The sequence below is a fragment of the Petromyzon marinus genome, chromosome 45 (assembly GCF_048934315.1).
Source record: "Petromyzon marinus isolate PM22_M1 ecotype Great Lakes invasive population chromosome 45, UKy_Petmar_22M1.pri1.0, whole genome shotgun sequence".
Classification (NCBI taxonomy): Eukaryota; Metazoa; Chordata; class Hyperoartia; order Petromyzontiformes; family Petromyzontidae; genus Petromyzon; species Petromyzon marinus.
The window spans coordinates 361,259-382,441 of NC_133711.1; the positions used below are offsets into that span (position 1 = coordinate 361,259).

A 21,183-nucleotide genomic window follows, 5' to 3' on the forward strand; every position below is an offset into this window, starting at 1 on the left:
CTTAACCCACTCCGTCCTGGTCTCACACCTTAACCCACACTGTCCTGGTCTCACGCCTTAACCCACTCCGTCCTGGTCTCACACCTTAACCCATTCCGTCCTGGTCTAACACCTTAACCCACTCCGTCCTGGTCTCACTCCTTAACCCACTCTGTCCTGGTCTCACACCTTAACCCACTCTGTCCTGGTCTCACACCTTAACCCACTCTGTCCTGGTCTAACACCTTAACCCACTCTGTCCTGGTCTAACACCTTAACCCACTCCGTCCTGGTCTCACATCTTAACCCACTCCGTCCTGGTCTCACACCTTAACCCACTCCGTCCAGGCTCACACCTTAACCCACACTGTCCTGGTCTCACACCTTAACCCACTCCGTCCTGGTCTAACCCCTTAACCCACTCCGTCCTGGTCTCACACCTTAACCCACTCCGTCCTGGTCTCACACCTTAACCCACTCCGTCCTGGTCTAACACCTTAACCCACTCCGTCCTGGTCTAACACCTTAACCCACTCCTTCTGATCTCACACTTTAACCCACTCCGTCCTTGTCTCACACCTTAATCCACACTGTCCTGGTCTCACACCTTAACCCACTCCGTCCTGGTCTCACACCTTAACCCACTCTGTCCTGGTCTCACACCTTAACCCACACTGTCCTGGTCTCACACCGTAACCCACTCCGTCCTAGTCTAACACCTACACCCACTCCGTCCTGGTCTCACACCTTAACCCACTCCGTCCTGGTCTTACACCTTAACCCACACTGTCCTGGTCTCACACCTTAACCCACTCCGTCCTGGTCTCACACCTTAACCCACTCCGTCCTGGTCTCACACCTTAACCCACTCCGTCCTGGTCTCACACCTTAACCCACTCCGTCCTGGTCACACATCTTAACCCACTCCGTCCTCGTCTCACACCTTAACCCACACTGTCCTGGTCTAACACCTTAACCCACTCTGTCCTGGTCTCACATCTTAACCCACTCCGTCCTGGTCTCACACCTTAACCCACTCCGTCCTGGTCTAACACCTTAACCCACACCATCCTGGTCTCACACCTTAACCCACACCGTCCTGGTCTAACACCTTAACCCACTCCGTCCTGGACTCACACCTTAACCCACTCCGTCCTGGTCTCACACCTTAACCCACACCGTCCTGGTCTAACACCTTAACCCACTCCGTCTTGGTCTCACACCTTAATCCACTCCGTCCTGGTCTCACATCTTAACCCACTCCGTCCTGGTCTCACACCTTAACCCACACTGTCCTGGTCTCACGCCTTAACCCACTCCGTCCTGGTCTCACACCTTAACCCATTCCGTCCTGGTCTAACACCTTAACCCACTCCGTCCTGGTCTCACTCCTTAACCCACTCTGTCCTGGTCTCACACCTTAACCCACTCTGTCCTGGTCTCACACCTTAACCCACTCTGTCCTGGTCTAACACCTTAACCCACTCTGTCCTGGTCTAACACCTTAACCCACTCCGTCCTGGTCTCACATCTTAACCCACTCCGTCCTGGTCTCACACCTTAACCCACTCCGTCCTGGCTCACACCTTAACCCACTCCGTCCTGGTCTCACACCTTAACCCACACTGTCCTGGTCTCACACCTTAACCCACTCCGTCCTGGTCTAACCACTTAACCCACTCCATCCTGGTCTCACACCTTAACCCACTCCGTCCTGGTCTCACACCTTAACCCACTCCGTCCTGGTCTAACACCTTAACCCACTCCGTCCTTGTCTAACACCTTAACCCACTCCTTCTGATCTCACACTTTAACCCACTCCGTCCTTGTCTCACACCTTAATCCACACTGTCCTGGTCTCACACCTTAACCCACTCCGTCCTGGTCTCACACCTTAACCCACTCTGTCCTGGTCTCACACCTTAACCCACACTGTCCTGGTCTCACACCGTAACCCACTCCGTCCTGGTCTAACACCTTCACCCACTCCGTCCTGGTCTCACACCTTAACCCACTCCGTCCTGGTCTTACACCTTAACCCACACTGTCCTGGTCTCACACCTTAACCCACTCCGTCCTGGTCTCACACCTTAACCCACTCCGTCCTGGTCTCACACCTTAACCCACTCCGTCCTGGTCTCACACCTTAACCCACTCCGTCCTGGTCACACATCTTAACCCACTCCGTCCTCGTCTCACACCTTAACCCACACTGTCCTGGTCTAACACCTTAACCCACTCTGTCCTGGTCTCACATCTTAACCCACTCCGTCCTGGTCTCACACCTTAACCCACACTGTCCTGGTCTCACACCTTAACCCAATCCGTCCTGGTCTCACACCTTAACCCCTTCCGTCCTGGTCTCACACCTTAACCCACTCCGTCCTGGTCTCACACCTTAACCCACACTGTCCTGGTCTCACACCTTAACCCATTCCGTCCTGGTCTCACACCTTAACCCACTCTGTCCTGGTCTAACACCTTAACCCACTCCGTCCTGGTCTCACACCTTAACCCACTCTGTCCTGGTCGAGCACCTTAACCCACTCCGTCCTGGTCTCACACCTTAACCCACTCCGTCCTAGTCTCACATCTTAACCCACTCCGTCCTGGTCTAACACCTTAACCCACTCCGTCCTGGTCTCACACCTTAACCCACTCTGTCCTGGTCGAGCACCTTAACCCACTCCGTCCTGGTCTCACACCTTAACCCACTCCGTCCTGGTCTCACACCTTAACCCACTCCATCCTGGTCTCACATTTTAACCCACTCCGTCCTGGTCTCACACCTTAACCCACTTCGTCCTGGTCTCACACCTTAACCCACTCCGTCCTGGTCTCACACCTTAACCCACACTGTCCTGGTCTAACACCTTAACCCACTCCGTCCTGGTCTCACACCTTAACCCACTCCGTCCTGGTCTCACATCTTAACCCACTCCGTCCTGGTCTCACACCTTAACCCACACTGTCCTGGTCTAACACCTTAACCCACTCCGTCCTGGTCTCACATCTTAACCCACTCCGTCCTGGTCTCACACCTTAACCCACACTGTCCTGGTCTCACACCTTAACCCACTCCGTCCTGGTCTAACCCCTTAACCCACTCCGTCCTGGTCTCACACCTTAACCCACTCCGTCCTGGTCTCACACCTTAACCCACTCCGTCCTGATCTAACACCTTAACCCACTCCGTCCTGGTCTAACACCTTAACCCACTCCTTCTGATCTCACACTTTAACCCACTCCGTCCTTGTCTCACACCTTAATCCACACTGTCCTGGTCTCACACCTTAACCCACTCCGTCCTGGTCTCACACCTTAACCCACTCTGTCCTGGTCTCACACCTTAACCCACACCGTCCTGGTCTAACACCTTAACCCACTCCGTCCTGGACTCACACCTTAACCCACTCCGTCCTGGTCTCACACCTTAACCCACACCGTCCTGGTCTAACACCTTAACCCACTCCGTCTTGGACTCACACCTTAATCCACTCCGTCCTGGTCTCACATCTTAACCCACTCCGTCCTGGTCTCACACCTTAACCCGCACTGTCCTGGTCTCACGCCTTAACCCACTCCGTCCTGGTCTCACACCTTAACCCATTCCGTCCTGGTCTAACACCTTAACCCACTCCGTCCTGGTCTCACTCCTTAACCCACTCTGTCCTGGTCTCACACCTTAACCCACTCTGTCCTGGTCTCACACCTTAACCCACTCTGTCCTGGTCTAACACCTTAACCCACTCTGTCCTGGTCTAACACCTTAACCCACTCCGTCCTGGTCTCACATCTTAACCCACTCCGTCCTGGTCTCACACCTTAACCCACTCCGTCCTGGCTCACACCTTAACCCACACTGTCCTGGTCTCACACCTTAACCCACTCCGTCCTGGTCTAACCCCTTAACCCACTCCGTCCTGGTCTCACACCTTAACCCACTCCGTCCTGGTCTCACACCTTAACCCACTCCGTCCTGGTCTAACACCTTAACCCACTCCGTCCTGGTCTAACACCTTAACCCACTCCTTCTGATCTCACACTTTAACCCACTCCGTCCTTGTCTCACACCTTAATCCACACCGTCCTGGTCTAACACCTTAACCTACTCCGTCTTGGTCTCACACCTTAATCCACTCCGTCCTGGTCTCACACCTTAACCCACACTGTCCTGGTCTCACGCCTTAACCCACTCCGTCCTGGTCTCACACCTTAACCCATTCCGTCCTGGTCTAGCACCTTAACCCACTCCGTCCTGGTCTCACTCCTTAACCCACTCTGTCCTGGTCTCACACCTTAACCCACTCTGTCCTGGTCTCACACCTTAACCCACTCTGTCCTGGTCTAACACCTTAACCCACTCTGTCCTGGTCTAACACCTTAACCCACTCCGTCCTGGTCTCACATCTTAACCCACTCCGTCCTGGTCTCACACCTTAACCCACTCCGTCCTGGCTCACACCTTAACCCACACTGTCCTGGTCTCACACCTTAACCCACTCCGTCCTGGTCTAACCCCTTAACCCACTCCGTCCTGGTCTCACACCTTAACCCACTCCGTCCTGGTCTCACACCTTAACCCACTCCGTCCTGGTCTAACACCTTAACCCACTCCGTCCTGGTCTAACACCTTAACCCACTCCTTCTGATCTCACACTTTAACCCACTCCGTCCTTGTCTCACACCTTAATCCACACTGTCCTGGTCTCACACCTTAACCCACTCCGTCCTGGTCTCACACCTTAACCCACTCTGTCCTGGTCTCACACCTTAACCCACACTGTCCTGGTCTCACACCGTAACCCACTCCGTCCTGGTCTAACACCTACACCCACTCCGTCCTGGTCTCACACCTTAACCCACTCCGTCCTGGTCTTACACCTTAACCCACACTGTCCTGGTCTCACACCTTAACCCACTCCGTCCTGGTCTCACACCTTAACCCACTCCGTCCTGGTCTCACACCTTAACCCACTCCGTCCTGGTCTCACACCTTAACCCACTCCGTCCTGGTCACACATCTTAACCCACTCCGTCCTCGTCTCACACCTTAACCCACACTGTCCTGGTCTAACACCTTAACCCACTCTGTCCTGGTCTCACATCTTAACCCACTCCGTCCTGGTCTCACACCTTAACCCACTCCGTCCTGGTCTAACACCTTAACCCACACCATCCTGGTCTCACACCTTAACCCACACCGTCCTGGTCTAACACCTTAACCCACTCCGTCCTGGACTCACACCTTAACCCACTCCGTCCTGGTCTCACACCTTAACCCACACCGTCCTGGTCTAACACCTTAACCCACTCCGTCTTGGTCTCACACCTTAATCCACTCCGTCCTGGTCTCACATCTTAACCCACTCCGTCCTGGTCTCACACCTTAACCCACTCTGTCCTGGTCTCACACCTTAACCCACTCTGTCCTGGTCTCACACCTTAACCCACTCTGTCCTGGTCTAACACCTTAACCCACTCTGTCCTGGTCTAACACCTTAACCCACTCCGTCCTGGTCTCACATCTTAACCCACTCCGTCCTGGTCTCACACCTTAACCCACTCCGTCCTGGCTCACACCTTAACCCACTCCGTCCTGGTCTCACACCTTAACCCACACTGTCCTGGTCTCACACCTTAACCCACTCCGTCCTGGTCTAACCCCTTAACCCACTCCGTCCTGGTCTCACACCTTAACCCACTCCGTCCTGGTCTCACACCTTAACCCACTCCGTCCTGGTCTAACACCTTAACCCACTCCGTCCTTGTCTAACACCTTAACCCACTCCTTCTGATCTCACACTTTAACCCACTCCGTCCTTGTCTCACACCTTAATCCACACTGTCCTGGTCTCACACCTTAACCCACTCCGTCCTGGTCTCACACCTTAACCCACTCTGTCCTGGTCTCACACCTTAACCCACACTGTCCTGGTCTCACACCGTAACCCACTCCGTCCTGGTCTAACACCTTCACCCACTCCGTCCTGGTCTCACACCTTAACCCACTCCGTCCTGGTCTTACACCTTAACCCACACTGTCCTGGTCTCACACCTTAACCCACTCCGTCCTGGTCTCACACCTTAACCCACTCCGTCCTGGTCTCACACCTTAACCCACTCCGTCCTGGTCTCACACCTTAACCCACTCCGTCCTGGTCACACATCTTAACCCACTCCGTCCTCGTCTCACACCTTAACCCACACTGTCCTGGTCTAACACCTTAACCCACTCTGTCCTGGTCTCACATCTTAACCCACTCCGTCCTGGTCTCCCACCTTAACCCACACTGTCCTGGTCTCACACCTTAACCCAATCCGTCCTGGTCTCACACCTTAACCCCTTCCGTCCTGGTCTCACACCTTAACCCACTCCGTCCTGGTCTCACACCTTAACCCACACTGTCCTGGTCTCACACCTTAACCCATTCCGTCCTGGTCTCACACCTTAACCCACTCTGTCCTGGTCTAACACCTTAACCCACTCCGTCCTGGTCTCACACCTTAACCCACTCTGTCCTGGTCGAGCACCTTAACCCACTCCGTCCTGGTCTCACACCTTAACCCACTCCGTCCTGGTCTCACATCTTAACCCACTCCGTCCTGGTCTAACACCTTAACCCACTCCGTCCTGGTCTCACACCTTAACCCACTCTGTCCTGGTCGAGCACCTTAACCCACTCCGTCCTGGTCTCACACCTTAACCCACTCCGTCCTGGTCTCACACCTTAACCCACTCCATCCTGGTCTCACATCTTAACCCACTCCGTCCTGGTCTCACACCTTAACCCACTTCGTCCTGGTCTCACACCTTAACCCACTCCGTCCTGGTCTCACACCTTAACCCACACTGTCCTGGTCTAACACCTTAACCCACTCCGTCCTGGTCTCAGACCTTAACCCACTCCGTCCTGGTCTCACATCTTAACCCACTCCGTCCTGGTCTCACACCTTAACCCACACTGTCCTGGTCTAACACCTTAACCCACTCCGTCCTGGTCTCACATCTTAACCCACTCCGTCCTGGTCTCACACCTTAACCCACACTGTCCTGGTCTCACACCTTAACCCACTCCGTCCTGGTCTAACCCCTTAACCCACTCCGTCCTGGTCTCACACCTTAACCCACTCCGTCCTGGTCTCACACCTTAACCCACTCCGTCCTGGTCTAACACCTTAACCCACTCCGTCCTGGTCTAACACCTTAACCCACTCCTTCTGATCTCACACTTTAACCCACTCCGTCCTGGTCTCACACCTTAACCCACTCCGTCCTGGTCTAACACCTTAACCCACTCCGTCCTGGTCTAACACCTTAACCCACTCCTTCTGATCTCACACTTTAACCCACTCCGTCCTTGTCTCACACCTTAATCCACACCGTCCTGGTCTCACACCTTAACCCACTCTGTCCTGGTCTCACACCTTAACCCACACTGTCCTGGTCTCACACCGTAACCCACTCCGTCCTGGTCTAACACCTTCACCCACTCCGTCCTGGTCTCACACCTTAACCCACTCCGTCCTGGTCTTACACCTTAACCCACACTGTCCTGGTCTCACACCTTAACCCACTCTGTCCTGGTCTTACACCTTAACCCACTCTGTCCTAGTCTCACACCTTAACCCACTCCGTCCTGTCTCACACCTTAACCCACTCCGTCCTGGTCACACATCTTAACCCACTCCGTCCTCGTCTCACACCTTAACCCACACTGTCCTGGTCTAACACCTTAACCCACTCTGTCCTGGTCTCACATCTTAACCCACTCCGTCCTGGTCTCACACCTTAACCCACTCCGTCCTGGTCTAACACCTTAACCCACACCATCCTGGTCTCACACCTTAACCCACACCGTCCTGGTCTAACACCTTAACCCACTCCGTCCTGGACTCACACCTTAACCCACTCCGTCCTGGTCTCACACCTTAACCCACACCGTCCTGGTCTAACACCTTAACCCACTCCGTCTTGGTCTCACACCTTAATCCACTCCGTCCTGGTCTCACATCTTAACCCACTCCGTCCTGGTCGCACACCTTAACCCACACTGTCCTGGTCTCACGCCTTAACCCACTCCGTCCTGGTCTCACACCTTAACCCATTCCGTCCTGGTCTAACACCTTAACCCACTCTGTCCTGGTCTCACTCCTTAACCCACTCTGTCCTGGTCTCACACCTTAACCTACTCTGTCCTGGTCTCACACCTTAACCCACTCTGTCCTGGTCTAACACCTTAACCCACTCTGTCCTGGTCTAACACCTTAACCCACTCCGTCCTGGTCTCACATCTTAACCCACTCCATCCTGGTCTCACACCTTAACCCACTCCGTCCTGGCTCACACCTTAACCCACTCCGTCCTGGTCTCACACCTTAACCCACACTGTCCTGGTCTCACACCTTAACCCACTCCGTCCTGGTCTAACCCCTTAACCCACTCCGTCCTGGTCTCACACCTTAACCCACTCCGTCCTGGTCTCACACCTTAACCCACTCCGTCCTGGTCTAACACCTTAACCCACTCCGTCCTGGTCTAACACCTTAACCCACTCCTTCTGATCTCACACTTTAACCCACTCCTTCCTTGTCTCACACCTTAATCCACACTGTCCTGGTCTCACACCTTAACCCACTCCGTCCTGGTCTCACACCTTAACCCACTCTGTCCTGGTCTCACACCTTAACCCACACTGTCCTGGTCTCACACCGTAACCCACTCCGTCCTGGTCTAACACCTTCACCCACTCCGTCCTGGTCTCACACCTTAACCCACACCATCCTGGTCTCACACCTTAACCCACACCGTCCTGGTCTAACACCTTAACCCACTCCGTCCTGGACTCACACCTTAACCCACTCCGTCCTGGTCTCACACCTTAACCCACACCGTCCTGGTCTAACACCTTAACCCACTCCGTCTTGGTCTCACACCTTAATCCACTCCGTCCTGGTCTCACATCTTAACCCACTCCGTCCTGGTCTCACACCTTAACCCACACTGTCCTGGTCTCACGCCTTAACCCACTCCGTCCTGGTCTCACACCTTAACCCATTCCGTCCTGGTCTAACACCTTAACCCACTCCGTCCTGGTCTCACTCCTTAACCCACTCTGTCCTGGTCTCACACCTTAACCCACTCTGTCCTGGTCTCACACCTTAACCCACTCTGTCCTGGTCTAACACCTTAACCCACTCTGTCCTGGTCTAACACCTTAACCCACTCCGTCCTGGTCTCACATCTTAACCCACTCCGTCCTGGTCTCACACCTTAACCCACTCCGTCCTGGCTCACACCTTAACCCACTCCGTCCTGGTCTCACACCTTAACCCACACTGTCCTGGTCTCACACCTTAACCCACTCCGTCCTGGTCTAACCCCTTAACCCACTCCGTCCTGGTCTCACACCTTAACCCACTCCGTCCTGGTCTCACACCTTAACCCACTCCGTCCTGGTCTAACACCTTAACCCACTCCGTCCTTGTCTAACACCTTAACCCACTCCTTCTGATCTCACACTTTAACCCACTCCGTCCTTGTCTCACACCTTAATCCACACTGTCCTGGTCTCACACCTTAACCCACTCCGTCCTGGTCTCACACCTTAACCCACTCTGTCCTGGTCTCACACCTTAACCCACACTGTCCTGGTCTCACACCGTAACCCACTCCGTCCTGGTCTAACACCTTCACCCACTCCGTCCTGGTCTCACACCTTAACCCACTCCGTCCTGGTCTTACACCTTAACCCACACTGTCCTGGTCTCACACCTTAACCCACTCCGTCCTGGTCTCACACCTTAACCCACTCCGTCCTGGTCTCACACCTTAACCCACTCCGTCCTGGTCTCACACCTTAACCCACTCCGTCCTGGTCACACATCTTAACCCACTCCGTCCTCGTCTCACACCTTAACCCACACTGTCCTGGTCTAACACCTTAACCCACTCTGTCCTGGTCTCACATCTTAACCCACTCCGTCCTGGTCTCCCACCTTAACCCACACTGTCCTGGTCTCACACCTTAACCCAATCCGTCCTGGTCTCACACCTTAACCCCTTCCGTCCTGGTCTCACACCTTAACCCACTCCGTCCTGGTCTCACACCTTAACCCACACTGTCCTGGTCTCACACCTTAACCCATTCCGTCCTGGTCTCACACCTTAACCCACTCTGTCCTGGTCTAACACCTTAACCCACTCCGTCCTGGTCTCACACCTTAACCCACTCTGTCCTGGTCGAGCACCTTAACCCACTCCGTCCTGGTCTCACACCTTAACCCACTCCGTCCTGGTCTCACATCTTAACCCACTCCGTCCTGGTCTAACACCTTAACCCACTCCGTCCTGGTCTCACACCTTAACGCACTCTGTCCTGGTCGAGCACCTTAACCCACTCCGTCCTGGTCTCACACCTTAACCCACTCCGTCCTGGTCTCACACCTTAACCCACTCCATCCTGGTCTCACATCTTAACCCACTCCGTCCTGGTCTCACACCTTAACCCACTTCGTCCTGGTCTCACACCTTAACCCACTCCGTCCTGGTCTCACACCTTAACCCACACTGTCCTGGTCTAACACCTTAACCCACTCCGTCCTGGTCTCAGACCTTAACCCACTCCGTCCTGGTCTCACATCTTAACCCACTCCGTCCTGGTCTCACACCTTAACCCACACTGTCCTGGTCTAACACCTTAACCCACTCCGTCCTGGTCTCACATCTTAACCCACTCCGTCCTGGTCTCACACCTTAACCCACACTGTCCTGGTCTCACACCTTAACCCACTCCGTCCTGGTCTAACCCCTTAACCCACTCCGTCCTGGTCTCACACCTTAACCCACTCCGTCCTGGTCTCACACCTTAACCCACTCCGTCCTGGTCTAACACCTTAACCCACTCCGTCCTGGTCTAACACCTTAACCCACTCCTTCTGATCTCACACTTTAACCCACTCCGTCCTTGTCTCACACCTTAATCCACACTGTCCTGGTCTCACACCTTAACCCACTCCGTCCTGGTCTCACACCTTAACCCACTCTGTCCTGGTCTCACACCTTAACCCACACTGTCCTGGTCTCACACCGTAACCCACTCCGTCCTGGTCTAACACCTTCACCCACTCCGTCCTGGTCTCACACCTTAACCCACTCCGTCCTGGTCTTACACCTTAACCCACACTGTCCTGGTCTCACACCTTAACCCACTCCGTCCTGGTCTCACACCTTAACCCACTCTGTCCTAGTCTCACACCTTAACCCACTCCGTCCTGTCTCACACCTTAACCCACTCCGTCCTGGTCACACATCTTAACCCACTCCGTCCTCGTCTCACACCTTAACCCACACTGTCCTGGTCTAACACCTTAACCCACTCTGTCCTGGTCTCACATCTTAACCCACTCCGTCCTGGTCTCACACCTTAACCCACTCCGTCCTGGTCTAACACCTTAACCCACACCATCCTGGTCTCACACCTTAACCCACACCATCCTGGTCTAACACCTTAACCCACTCCGTCCTGGACTCACACCTTAACCCACTCCGTCCTGGTCTCACACCTTAACCCACACCGTCCTGGTCTAACACCTTAACCCACTCCGTCTTGGTCTCACACCTTAATCCACTCCGTCCTGGTCTCACATCTTAACCCACTCCGTCCTGGTCGCACACCTTAACCCACACTGTCCTGGTCTCACGCCTTAACCCACTCCGTCCTGGTCTCACACCTTAACCCATTCCGTCCTGGTCTAACACCTTAACCCACTCCGTCCTGGTCTCACTCCTTAACCCACTCTGTCCTGGTCTCACACCTTAACCTACTCTGTCCTGGTCTCACACCTTAACCCACTCTGTCCTGGTCTAACACCTTAACCCACTCTGTCCTGGTCTAACACCTTAACCCACTCCGTCCTGGTCTCACATCTTAACCCACTCCATCCTGGTCTCACACCTTAACCCACTCCGTCCTGGCTCACACCTTAACCCACTCCGTCCTGGTCTCACACCTTAACCCACACTGTCCTGGTCTCACACCTTAACCCACTCCATCCTGGTCTAACCCCTTAACCCACTCCGTCCTGGTCTCACACCTTAACCCACTCCGTCCTGGTCTCACACCTTAACCCACTCCGTCCTGGTCTAACACCTTAACCCACTCCGTCCTGGTCTAACACCTTAACCCACTCCTTCTGATCTCACACTTTAACCCACTCCTTCCTTGTCTCACACCTTAATCCACACTGTCCTGGTCTCACACCTTAACCCACTCCGTCCTGGTCTCACACCTTAACCCACTCTGTCCTGGTCTCACACCTTAACCCACACTGTCCTGGTCTCACACCGTAACCCACTCCGTCCTGGTCTAACACCTTCACCCACTCCGTCCTGGTCTCACACCTTAACCCACTCCGTCCTGGTCTTGCACCTTAACCCACACTGTCCTGGTCTCACACCTTAACCCACTCCGTCCTGGTCTCACACCTTAACCCACTCCGTCCTGGTCTCACACCTTAACCCACTCCGTCCTGGACTCACACCTTAACCCACTCCGTCCTGGTCACACATCTTAACCCACTCCGTCCTCGTCTCACACCTTAACCCACACTGTCCTGGTCTAACACCTTAACCCACTCTGTCCTGGGCTCACATCTTAACCCACTCCGTCCTGGTCTCACACCTTAACCCACACTGTCCTGGTCTCACACCTTAACCCAATCCGTCCTGGTCTCACACCTTAACCCATTCCGTCCTGGTCTCACACCTTAACCCACTCCGTCCTGGTCTCACACCTTAACCCACACTGTCCTGGTCTCACACCTTAACCCATTCCGTCCTGGTCTCACACCTTAACCCACACCGTCCTGGTCTAACACCTTAACCCACTCCGTCTTGGTCTCACACCTTAATCCACTCCGTCCTGGTCTCACATCTTAACCCACTCCGTCCTGGTCGCACACCTTAACCCACACTGTCCTGGTCTCACGCCTTAACCCACTCCGTCCTGGTCTCACACCTTAACCCATTCCGTCCTGGTCTAACACCTTAACCCACTCCGTCCTGGTCTCACTCCTTAACCCACTCTGTCCTGGTCTCACACCTTAACCTACTCTGTCCTGGTCTCACACCTTAACCCACTCTGTCCTGGTCTAACACCTTAACCCACTCTGTCCTGGTCTAACACCTTAACCCACTCCGTCCTGGTCTCACATCTTAACCCACTCCATCCTGGTCTCACACCTTAACCCACTCCGTCCTGGCTCACACCTTAACCCACTCCGTCCTGGTCTCACACCTTAACCCACACTGTCCTGGTCTCACACCTTAACCCACTCCGTCCTGGTCTAACCCCTTAACCCACTCCGTCCTGGTCTCACACCTTAACCCACTCCGTCCTGGTCTCACACCTTAACCCACTCCGTCCTGGTCTAACACCTTAACCCACTCCGTCCTGGTCTAACACCTTAACCCACTCCTTCTGATCTCACACTTTAACCCACTCCTTCCTTGTCTCACACCTTAATCCACACTGTCCTGGTCTCACACCTTAACCCACTCCGTCCTGGTCTCACACCTTAACCCACTCTGTCCTGGTCTCACACCTTAACCCACACTGTCCTGGTCTCACACCGTAACCCACTCCGTCCTTGTCTCACACCTTAATCCACACTGTCCTGGTCTCACACCTTAACCCACTCCGTCCTGGTCTCACACCTTAACCCACTCTGTCCTGGTCTCACACCTTAACCCACACTGTCCTGGTCTCACACCGTAACCCACTCCGTCCTGGTCTAACACCTTCACCCACTCCGTCCTGGTCTAACCCCTTAACCCACTCCGTCCTGGTCTCACACCTTAACCCACTCCGTCCTGGTCTCACACCTTAACCCACTCCGTCCTGGTCTAACACCTTAACCCACTCCGTCCTGGTCTAACACCTTAACCCACTCCTTCTGATCTCACACTTTATCCCACTCCGTCCTTGTCTCACACCTTAATCCACACTGTCCTGGTCTCACACCTTAACCCACTCCGTCCTGGTCTCACACCTTAACCCACTCTGTCCTGGTCTCACACCTTAACCCACACTGTCCTGGTCTCACACCGTAACCCACTCCGTCCTGGTCTAACACCTTCACCCACTCCGTCCTGGTCTCACACCTTAACCCACTCCGTCCTGGTCTTACACCTTAACCCACACTGTCCTGGTCTCACACCTTAACCCACTCCGTCCTGGTCTCACACCTTAACCCACTCTGTCCTAGTCTCACACCTTAACCCACTCCGTCCTGTCTCACACCTTAACCCACTCCGTCCTGGTCACACATCTTAACCCACTCCGTCCTCGTCTCACACCTTAACCCACACTGTCCTGGTCTAACACCTTAACCCACTCTGTCCTGGTCTCACATCTTAACCCACTCCGTCCTGGTCTCACACCTTAACCCACTCCGTCCTGGTCTAACACCTTAACCCACACCATCCTGGTCTCACACCTTAACCCACACCATCCTGGTCTAACACCTTAACCCACTCCGTCCTGGACTCACACCTTAACCCACTCCGTCCTGGTCTCACACCTTAACCCACACCGTCCTGGTCTAACACCTTAACCCACTCCGTCTTGGTCTCACACCTTAATCCACTCCGTCCTGGTCTCACATCTTAACCCACTCCGTCCTGGTCGCACACCTTAACCCACACTGTCCTGGTCTCACGCCTTAACCCACTCCGTCCTGGTCTCACACCTTAACCCATTCCGTCCTGGTCTAACACCTTAACCCACTCCGTCCTGGTCTCACTCCTTAACCCACTCTGTCCTGGTCTCACACCTTAACCTACTCTGTCCTGGTCTCACACCTTAACCCACTCTGTCCTGGTCTAACACCTTAACCCACTCTGTCCTGGTCTAACACCTTAACCCACTCCGTCCTGGTCTCACATCTTAACCCACTCCATCCTGGTCTCACACCTTAACCCACTCCGTCCTGGCTCACACCTTAACCCACTCCGTCCTGGTCTCACACCTTAACCCACACTGTCCTGGTCTCACACCTTAACCCACTCCATCCTGGTCTAACCCCTTAACCCACTCCGTCCTGGTCTCACACCTTAACCCACTCCGTCCTGGTCTCACACCTTAACCCACTCCGTCCTGGTCTAACACCTTAACCCACTCCGTCCTGGTCTAACACCTTAACCCACTCCTTCTGATCTCACACTTTAACCCACTCCTTCCTTGTCTCACACCTTAATCCACACTGTCCTGGTCTCACACCTTAACCCACTCCGTCCTGGTCTCACACCTTAACCCACTCTGTCCTGGTCTCACACCTTAACCCACACTGTCCTGGTCTCACACCGTAACCCACTCCGTCCTGGTCTAACACCTTCACCCACTCCGTCCTGGTCTCACACCTTAACCCACTCCGTCCTGGTCTTGCACCTTAACCCACACTGTCCTGGTCTCACACCTTAACCCACTCCGTCCTGGTCTCACACCTTAACCCACTCCGTCCTGGTCTCACACCTTAACCCACTCCGTCCTGGACTCACACCTTAACCCACTCCGTCCTGGTCACACATCTTAACCCACTCCGTCCTCGTCTCACACCTTAACCCACACTGTCCTGGTCTAACACCTTAACCCACTCTGTCCTGGGCTCACATCTTAACCCACTCCGTCCTGGTCTCACACCTTAACCCACACTGTCCTGGTCTCACACCTTAACCCAATCCGTCCTGGTCTCACACCTTAACCCATTCCGTCCTGGTCTCACACCTTAACCCACTCCGTCCTGGTCTCACACCTTAACCCACACTGTCCTGGTCTCACACCTTAACCCATTCCGTCCTGGTCTCACACCTTAACCCACACCGTCCTGGTCTAACACCTTAACCCACTCCGTCTTGGTCTCACACCTTAATCCACTCCGTCCTGGTCTCACATCTTAACCCACTCCGTCCTGGTCGCACACCTTAACCCACACTGTCCTGGTCTCACGCCTTAACCCACTCCGTCCTGGTCTCACACCTTAACCCATTCCGTCCTGGTCTAACACCTTAACCCACTCCGTCCTGGTCTCACTCCTTAACCCACTCTGTCCTGGTCTCACACCTTAACCTACTCTGTCCTGGTCTCACACCTTAACCCACTCTGTCCTGGTCTAACACCTTAACCCACTCTGTCCTGGTCTAACACCTTAACCCACTCCGTCCTGGTCTCACATCTTAACCCACTCCATCCTGGTCTCACACCTTAACCCACTCCGTCCTGGCTCACACCTTAACCCACTCCGTCCTGGTCTCACACCTTAACCCACACTGTCCTGGTCTCACACCTTAACCCACTCCGTCCTGGTCTAACCCCTTAACCCACTCCGTCCTGGTCTCACACCTTAACCCACTCCGTCCTGGTCTCACACCTTAACCCACTCCGTCCTGGTCTAACACCTTAACCCACTCCGTCCTGGTCTAACACCTTAACCCACTCCTTCTGATCTCACACTTTAACCCACTCCTTCCTTGTCTCACACCTTAATCCACACTGTCCTGGTCTCACACCTTAACCCACTCCGTCCTGGTCTCACACCTTAACCCACTCTGTCCTGGTCTCACACCTTAACCCACACTGTCCTGGTCTCACACCGTAACCCACTCCGTCCTGGTCTAACACCTTCACCCACTCCGTCCTGGTCTCACACCTTAACCCACTCCGTCCTGGTCTTACACCTTAACCCACACTGTCCTGGTCTCACACCTTAACCCACTCCGTCCTGGTCTCACACCTTAACCCACTCCGTCCTGGTCTCACACCTTAACCCACTCCGTCCTGGTCTCACACCTTAACCCACTCCGTCTTGGTCACACATCTTAACCCACTCCGTCCTCGTCTCACACCTTAACCCACACTGTCCTGGTCTAACACCTTAACCCACTCTGTCCTGGGCTCACATCTTAACCCACTCCGTCCTGGTCTCACACCTTAACCCACACTGTCCTGGTCTCACACCTTAACCCAATCCGTCCTGGTCTCACACCTTAACCCATTCCGTCCTGGTCTCACACCTTAACCCACTCCGTCCTGGTCTCACACCTTAACCCACACTGTCCTGGTCTCACACCTTAACCCATTCCGTCCTGGTCTCACACCTTAACCCACTCCGTCCTGGTCTAACACCTTAACCCACTCCGTCCTGGTCTCACACCTTAACCCACTCTGTCCTGGTCGAGCACCTTAACCCACTCCGTCCTGGTCTCACACCTTAACCCACTCCGTCCTGGTCTCACATCTTAACCCACTCCGTCCTGGTCTAACACCTTAACCCACTCCGTCCTGGTCTCACACCTTAACCCACTCTGTCCTGGTCGAGCACCTTAACCCACTCCGTCCTGGTCTCACACCTTAACCCACTCCGTCCTGGTCTCACACCTTAACCCACTCTATCCTGGTCTCACATCTTAACCCACTCCGTCCTGGTCTCACACCTTAACCCACTTCGTCCTGGTCTCACACCTTAACCCACTCCGTCCTGGTCTCACACCTTAACCCACACTGTCCTGGTCTAACACCTTAACCCACTCCGTTCTGGTCTCACTCCTTAACCCACTCCGTCCTGGTCTCACACCTTAACCTACTTCGTCCTGGTCTCACACCTTAACCCACTCCGTCCTGGTCTCACACCTTAACCCACTCCGTCCTGGCCTCACACCTTAACCCGCTCCGTCCTGGTCTCACATCTTAACCCGCACTGTCTTGGTCTCACAACTTAACCCACTCCGTCCTGGTCTCACACCTTAACCCACACCGTCCTGGTCTAACACCTTAACTCACTCCGTCCTTGTCTCACACCTTAACCCGCACTGTCTTGGTCTCACAACTTAACCCACTCCGTCCTGGTCTCACACCTTAACCCACACCGTCCTGGTCTAACACCTTAACTCACTCCGTCCTGGTCGAGCACCTTAACCCACTCCGTCCTGGTCTCACACCTTAACCCACTCCGTCCTGGTCTCACACCTGAGCCTGAGCTCACAGCCCTCGCACTGGCCACACAAACAAAGCTGGGGCCTCAATATCAAGAACCCACGCATCCTACCATACACGACCCACATTAGGGGTGCCACGTTGGCGAGATGTTAACGACCTCGTTTGGTGCACAGGAGGTCATGGGTTTGATCCAGACCTTGACGCCTGTATTTTTGGGGTTTGCATGTTTCCCTCCCCGTGGTTGTGAGGATTTGTATCCCTTCACATTTAGAATCAAGATCATGGATTCAGAGTATTGGCAGCTATAAAATTCCACGTGACAAGCCACTTCGTTGAGCTATCATTTGTGGCCAGTTCGCTTCTGAAAAAGAGTTTCGTAGCTCAGTGGGCCCTACCTGGCAAAATAAAAAAAAAACATTGTTTAGTTCATCCATAATAGAGTTTTTTTTGGGTTAAGTCGCGTAAATATATAAATGTGTCGTTTAAACCCGCCACCACCCGACACAGCCAACTAGTAAGGGTTGTCACGTAAACAGAACATGCCAATTCGTCACTAGTACAGCAACACCAGTGTGTTGGAGAGCCAAGCCACAACATTTACAATCTGAGGATGACGTTTCGCTAGTAATTACAACTAGCTTCATGATGCGACAGCCAGATTTAGTTTCACACACCTCCCAGTGACATCACAAATATTGCACCCATCGCCTCACCACGCCTCGTTCCTCCCAGGCCTTACACATTCACACTCATTCTTCATGCTCTCCTCACAAGCAAAGTCTTCTTGCCCACCCTGTTTATGCGTCACACGCCTTACCACGATCTCATGGACCTTAACGACGTCTCGGCGATTTCGCGTCTCTTGCACCACACGCTGGTCTCGCGCGCGCCCAACCAAGGTCTTGAACGTTGTACAAACGTTGCACGACCACACCACCTCAAGCTCGCACACTCCACACGTTGATGTCCTTTCCCCGCACCACCGAGTAGCTCGGCTGGCTATGTAGACACGTTGCACGACCACACCACCTCAAGCTCGCACACTCCACACGTTGCACGAGCAGCAATTCTCTCACCCAGCGTTGTCTGAACCGAACGCGGCTGCTTGACGCGGCTTCTCAATGGCACGGCGTTTCCCGGACAGGCGTGGCGAGCGATGTGAACACGACGCCGCGAGCCGCCTGCGGCCTGCCCTGGCTGGAGGTGCGCGATGGCTTCCCAGACGGCGAGGGCCCCCCGTCCGCGCCGCTGCGCCTCCTGCGCATCTGCAGCGAGCGGCCGGCCTCCGCGGGCGCGCCGGCCGCGCCGCCGGCGGCGGCGCCCTTCCGGAGCGTCCTGTCCAGCCGCGGCGAGCTGACGCTCGAGTTCCAGTGGGCGGGGGCCGGCGCCGCCGAGGGCAGCGTGGCGGCCGCGGAGTTTCAGGCGACGGTGACCTTCACCGGTGAGCGGCGCCGTCCCTCACCGCCGCCTCCCTCCGCACGCGAAGCCGCGTTGCGGTCTCGGCACGTCTCCGAGTGTCCGTCAGTTGTCAGTTTTCATTCCGTCGCGCGGTGACACGAAGGTTCCACATGAAACCCTCGCAGAGTAGTGCGACCCTTTGTGTTGGAGAGCGGCCCACAAAAGCGGATATCACAGAGCTCCCTCTGACTTCTGGACTACACAGGAGGGGGCAGTACTCTCCTCACCCCCCCCCACCTCCCCAACTCTGCATGCAAGAAGAAATGTTCATCACAACACGGTCAATCTTATTTTTTATTCTCACAGTGGGAATGCATCCAAAGTAAGTGCACATCCAGATTGAATGCAGCATTTGTTTTTTATATTCACTGGTGAAGGGGTTGAGACTGTCAACTCACTACGCTTATGAACCCCACCCCGTTCACTCGCAGGTGGCCCGCCTGACTTCTGAGCCACCCTGCACATCTCCCTCTGCATATAAAAGATATATGCAGTCGAAAACAACAACTTGCCGTGGTCGTGTAGCTTTACGCACCTCCAATATGGGTCCCGGGCTGTCCGTACAAGCTTGAAGCTTCGTTCATGAGAAAATTACTTTAAAGCTGTCTTTAAGAGTGCACTGCAGTGACACCACTGCAGCGATGTGTTAAAAGCTGTTTCAAATCGATGACGTTGCTAGAGCGCCATTGCAGGCATTCCACAGAGGTGCTTTTACATTATTTTGCAAAATCATATCGGCTCTTCAGAGCGCTTTTCTCTTGCTGCTCATCGGCCGACTGATGTCTGTCACCTCTCAACGTGAACCCTCGTGGAAAAGCGTCAGCTGCAACGAGAGACACGATGCACCGAGGGCGATCTCTATCAAAGACTAAACTATTTTTTTGTTATTTGACCAGATAATGCCCACGGAGCTATGTAGCTCTTTTTCTGAAGCAGCTTGGCCACAAATGATAGCTCAACCAAGTGGCATCTCATCATGTGGAAATGTATACCAGCCAAATACTCTAAATGCACGTTGACTCTAAATGTGGAGGGGAAAAACGGAGCACCCGGAGAAAAATCCACTCATCCACAGGGAGAACATGGAAACTCCAAATATACAGGCGTCAGGGTCAGGATTGAACCTATAACCTCCTGTATACCAGGCGAGGTAGTTAACATCTCGCTGCCGCGGCACCCAAGACCCGGTGGTGTCGAGGAGTGGACTATTACAGTTGCGGCAATGTAACTGCGATGGCGATGATCATACAGCGTGGTCTCGTTGGCACGACAGGCTCGTGAAATAGTCTGTTGGGCTGTTGTCTGGGTTGGGAGCGGCAGACAGACGGTGGGAGTGTGAAGAGTGAGGGGTTGGGAAGAATGGGAGTGGGGAGGTTCGGGTCGTGGTGCCGTTTGTGGAAACGTGAGCCACTGTGGACCTGACTGGATGAGAACTCGTGCCGTTGAATGATAAACGGTCACCGTTTTCAGAAACGATTCCCCATCCTGAAAGTTGGGAAGCAGTCATCGTTTCCAGTGGAATGGTAGTAACGAGCACACCGATTGGCACACGCAAACGGACAAACCACACGGCGGTCTAAGGCACCCCTTGGAACGTTTTCTCTCGTATCTCGGTTTTAAAGGAAAAACAAGGAAAGCCAAAATCGGATTTTAACTTAATTTTGGAGATTCAAACGCTTTAATTTTCATTCCCATGTGACAAACACTCCTCCGTAGAGGGTTGTGTGGGAAGGTGCATCACCTCGTGTGGCTA

General features: G+C 54.2%; 1 protein-coding gene across 2 annotated transcripts in view; it reads left to right on the forward strand.

Annotated features, from left to right (window-relative positions):
* The window catches only part of LDLRAD4 (low density lipoprotein receptor class A domain containing 4), a 169,436-nt gene that overhangs the window by 38,699 nt on the left and 109,554 nt on the right, over positions 1 to 21,183 (forward strand). For both annotated transcript variants that reach the window (XM_032971019.2, XM_076074026.1), the window contains one exon: positions 19,117 to 19,413. In XM_032971019.2, the coding sequence (XP_032826910.1) occupies positions 19,117 to 19,413 (297 nt within the window). The remainder of the gene's footprint in view (positions 1 to 19,116; positions 19,414 to 21,183) is intronic.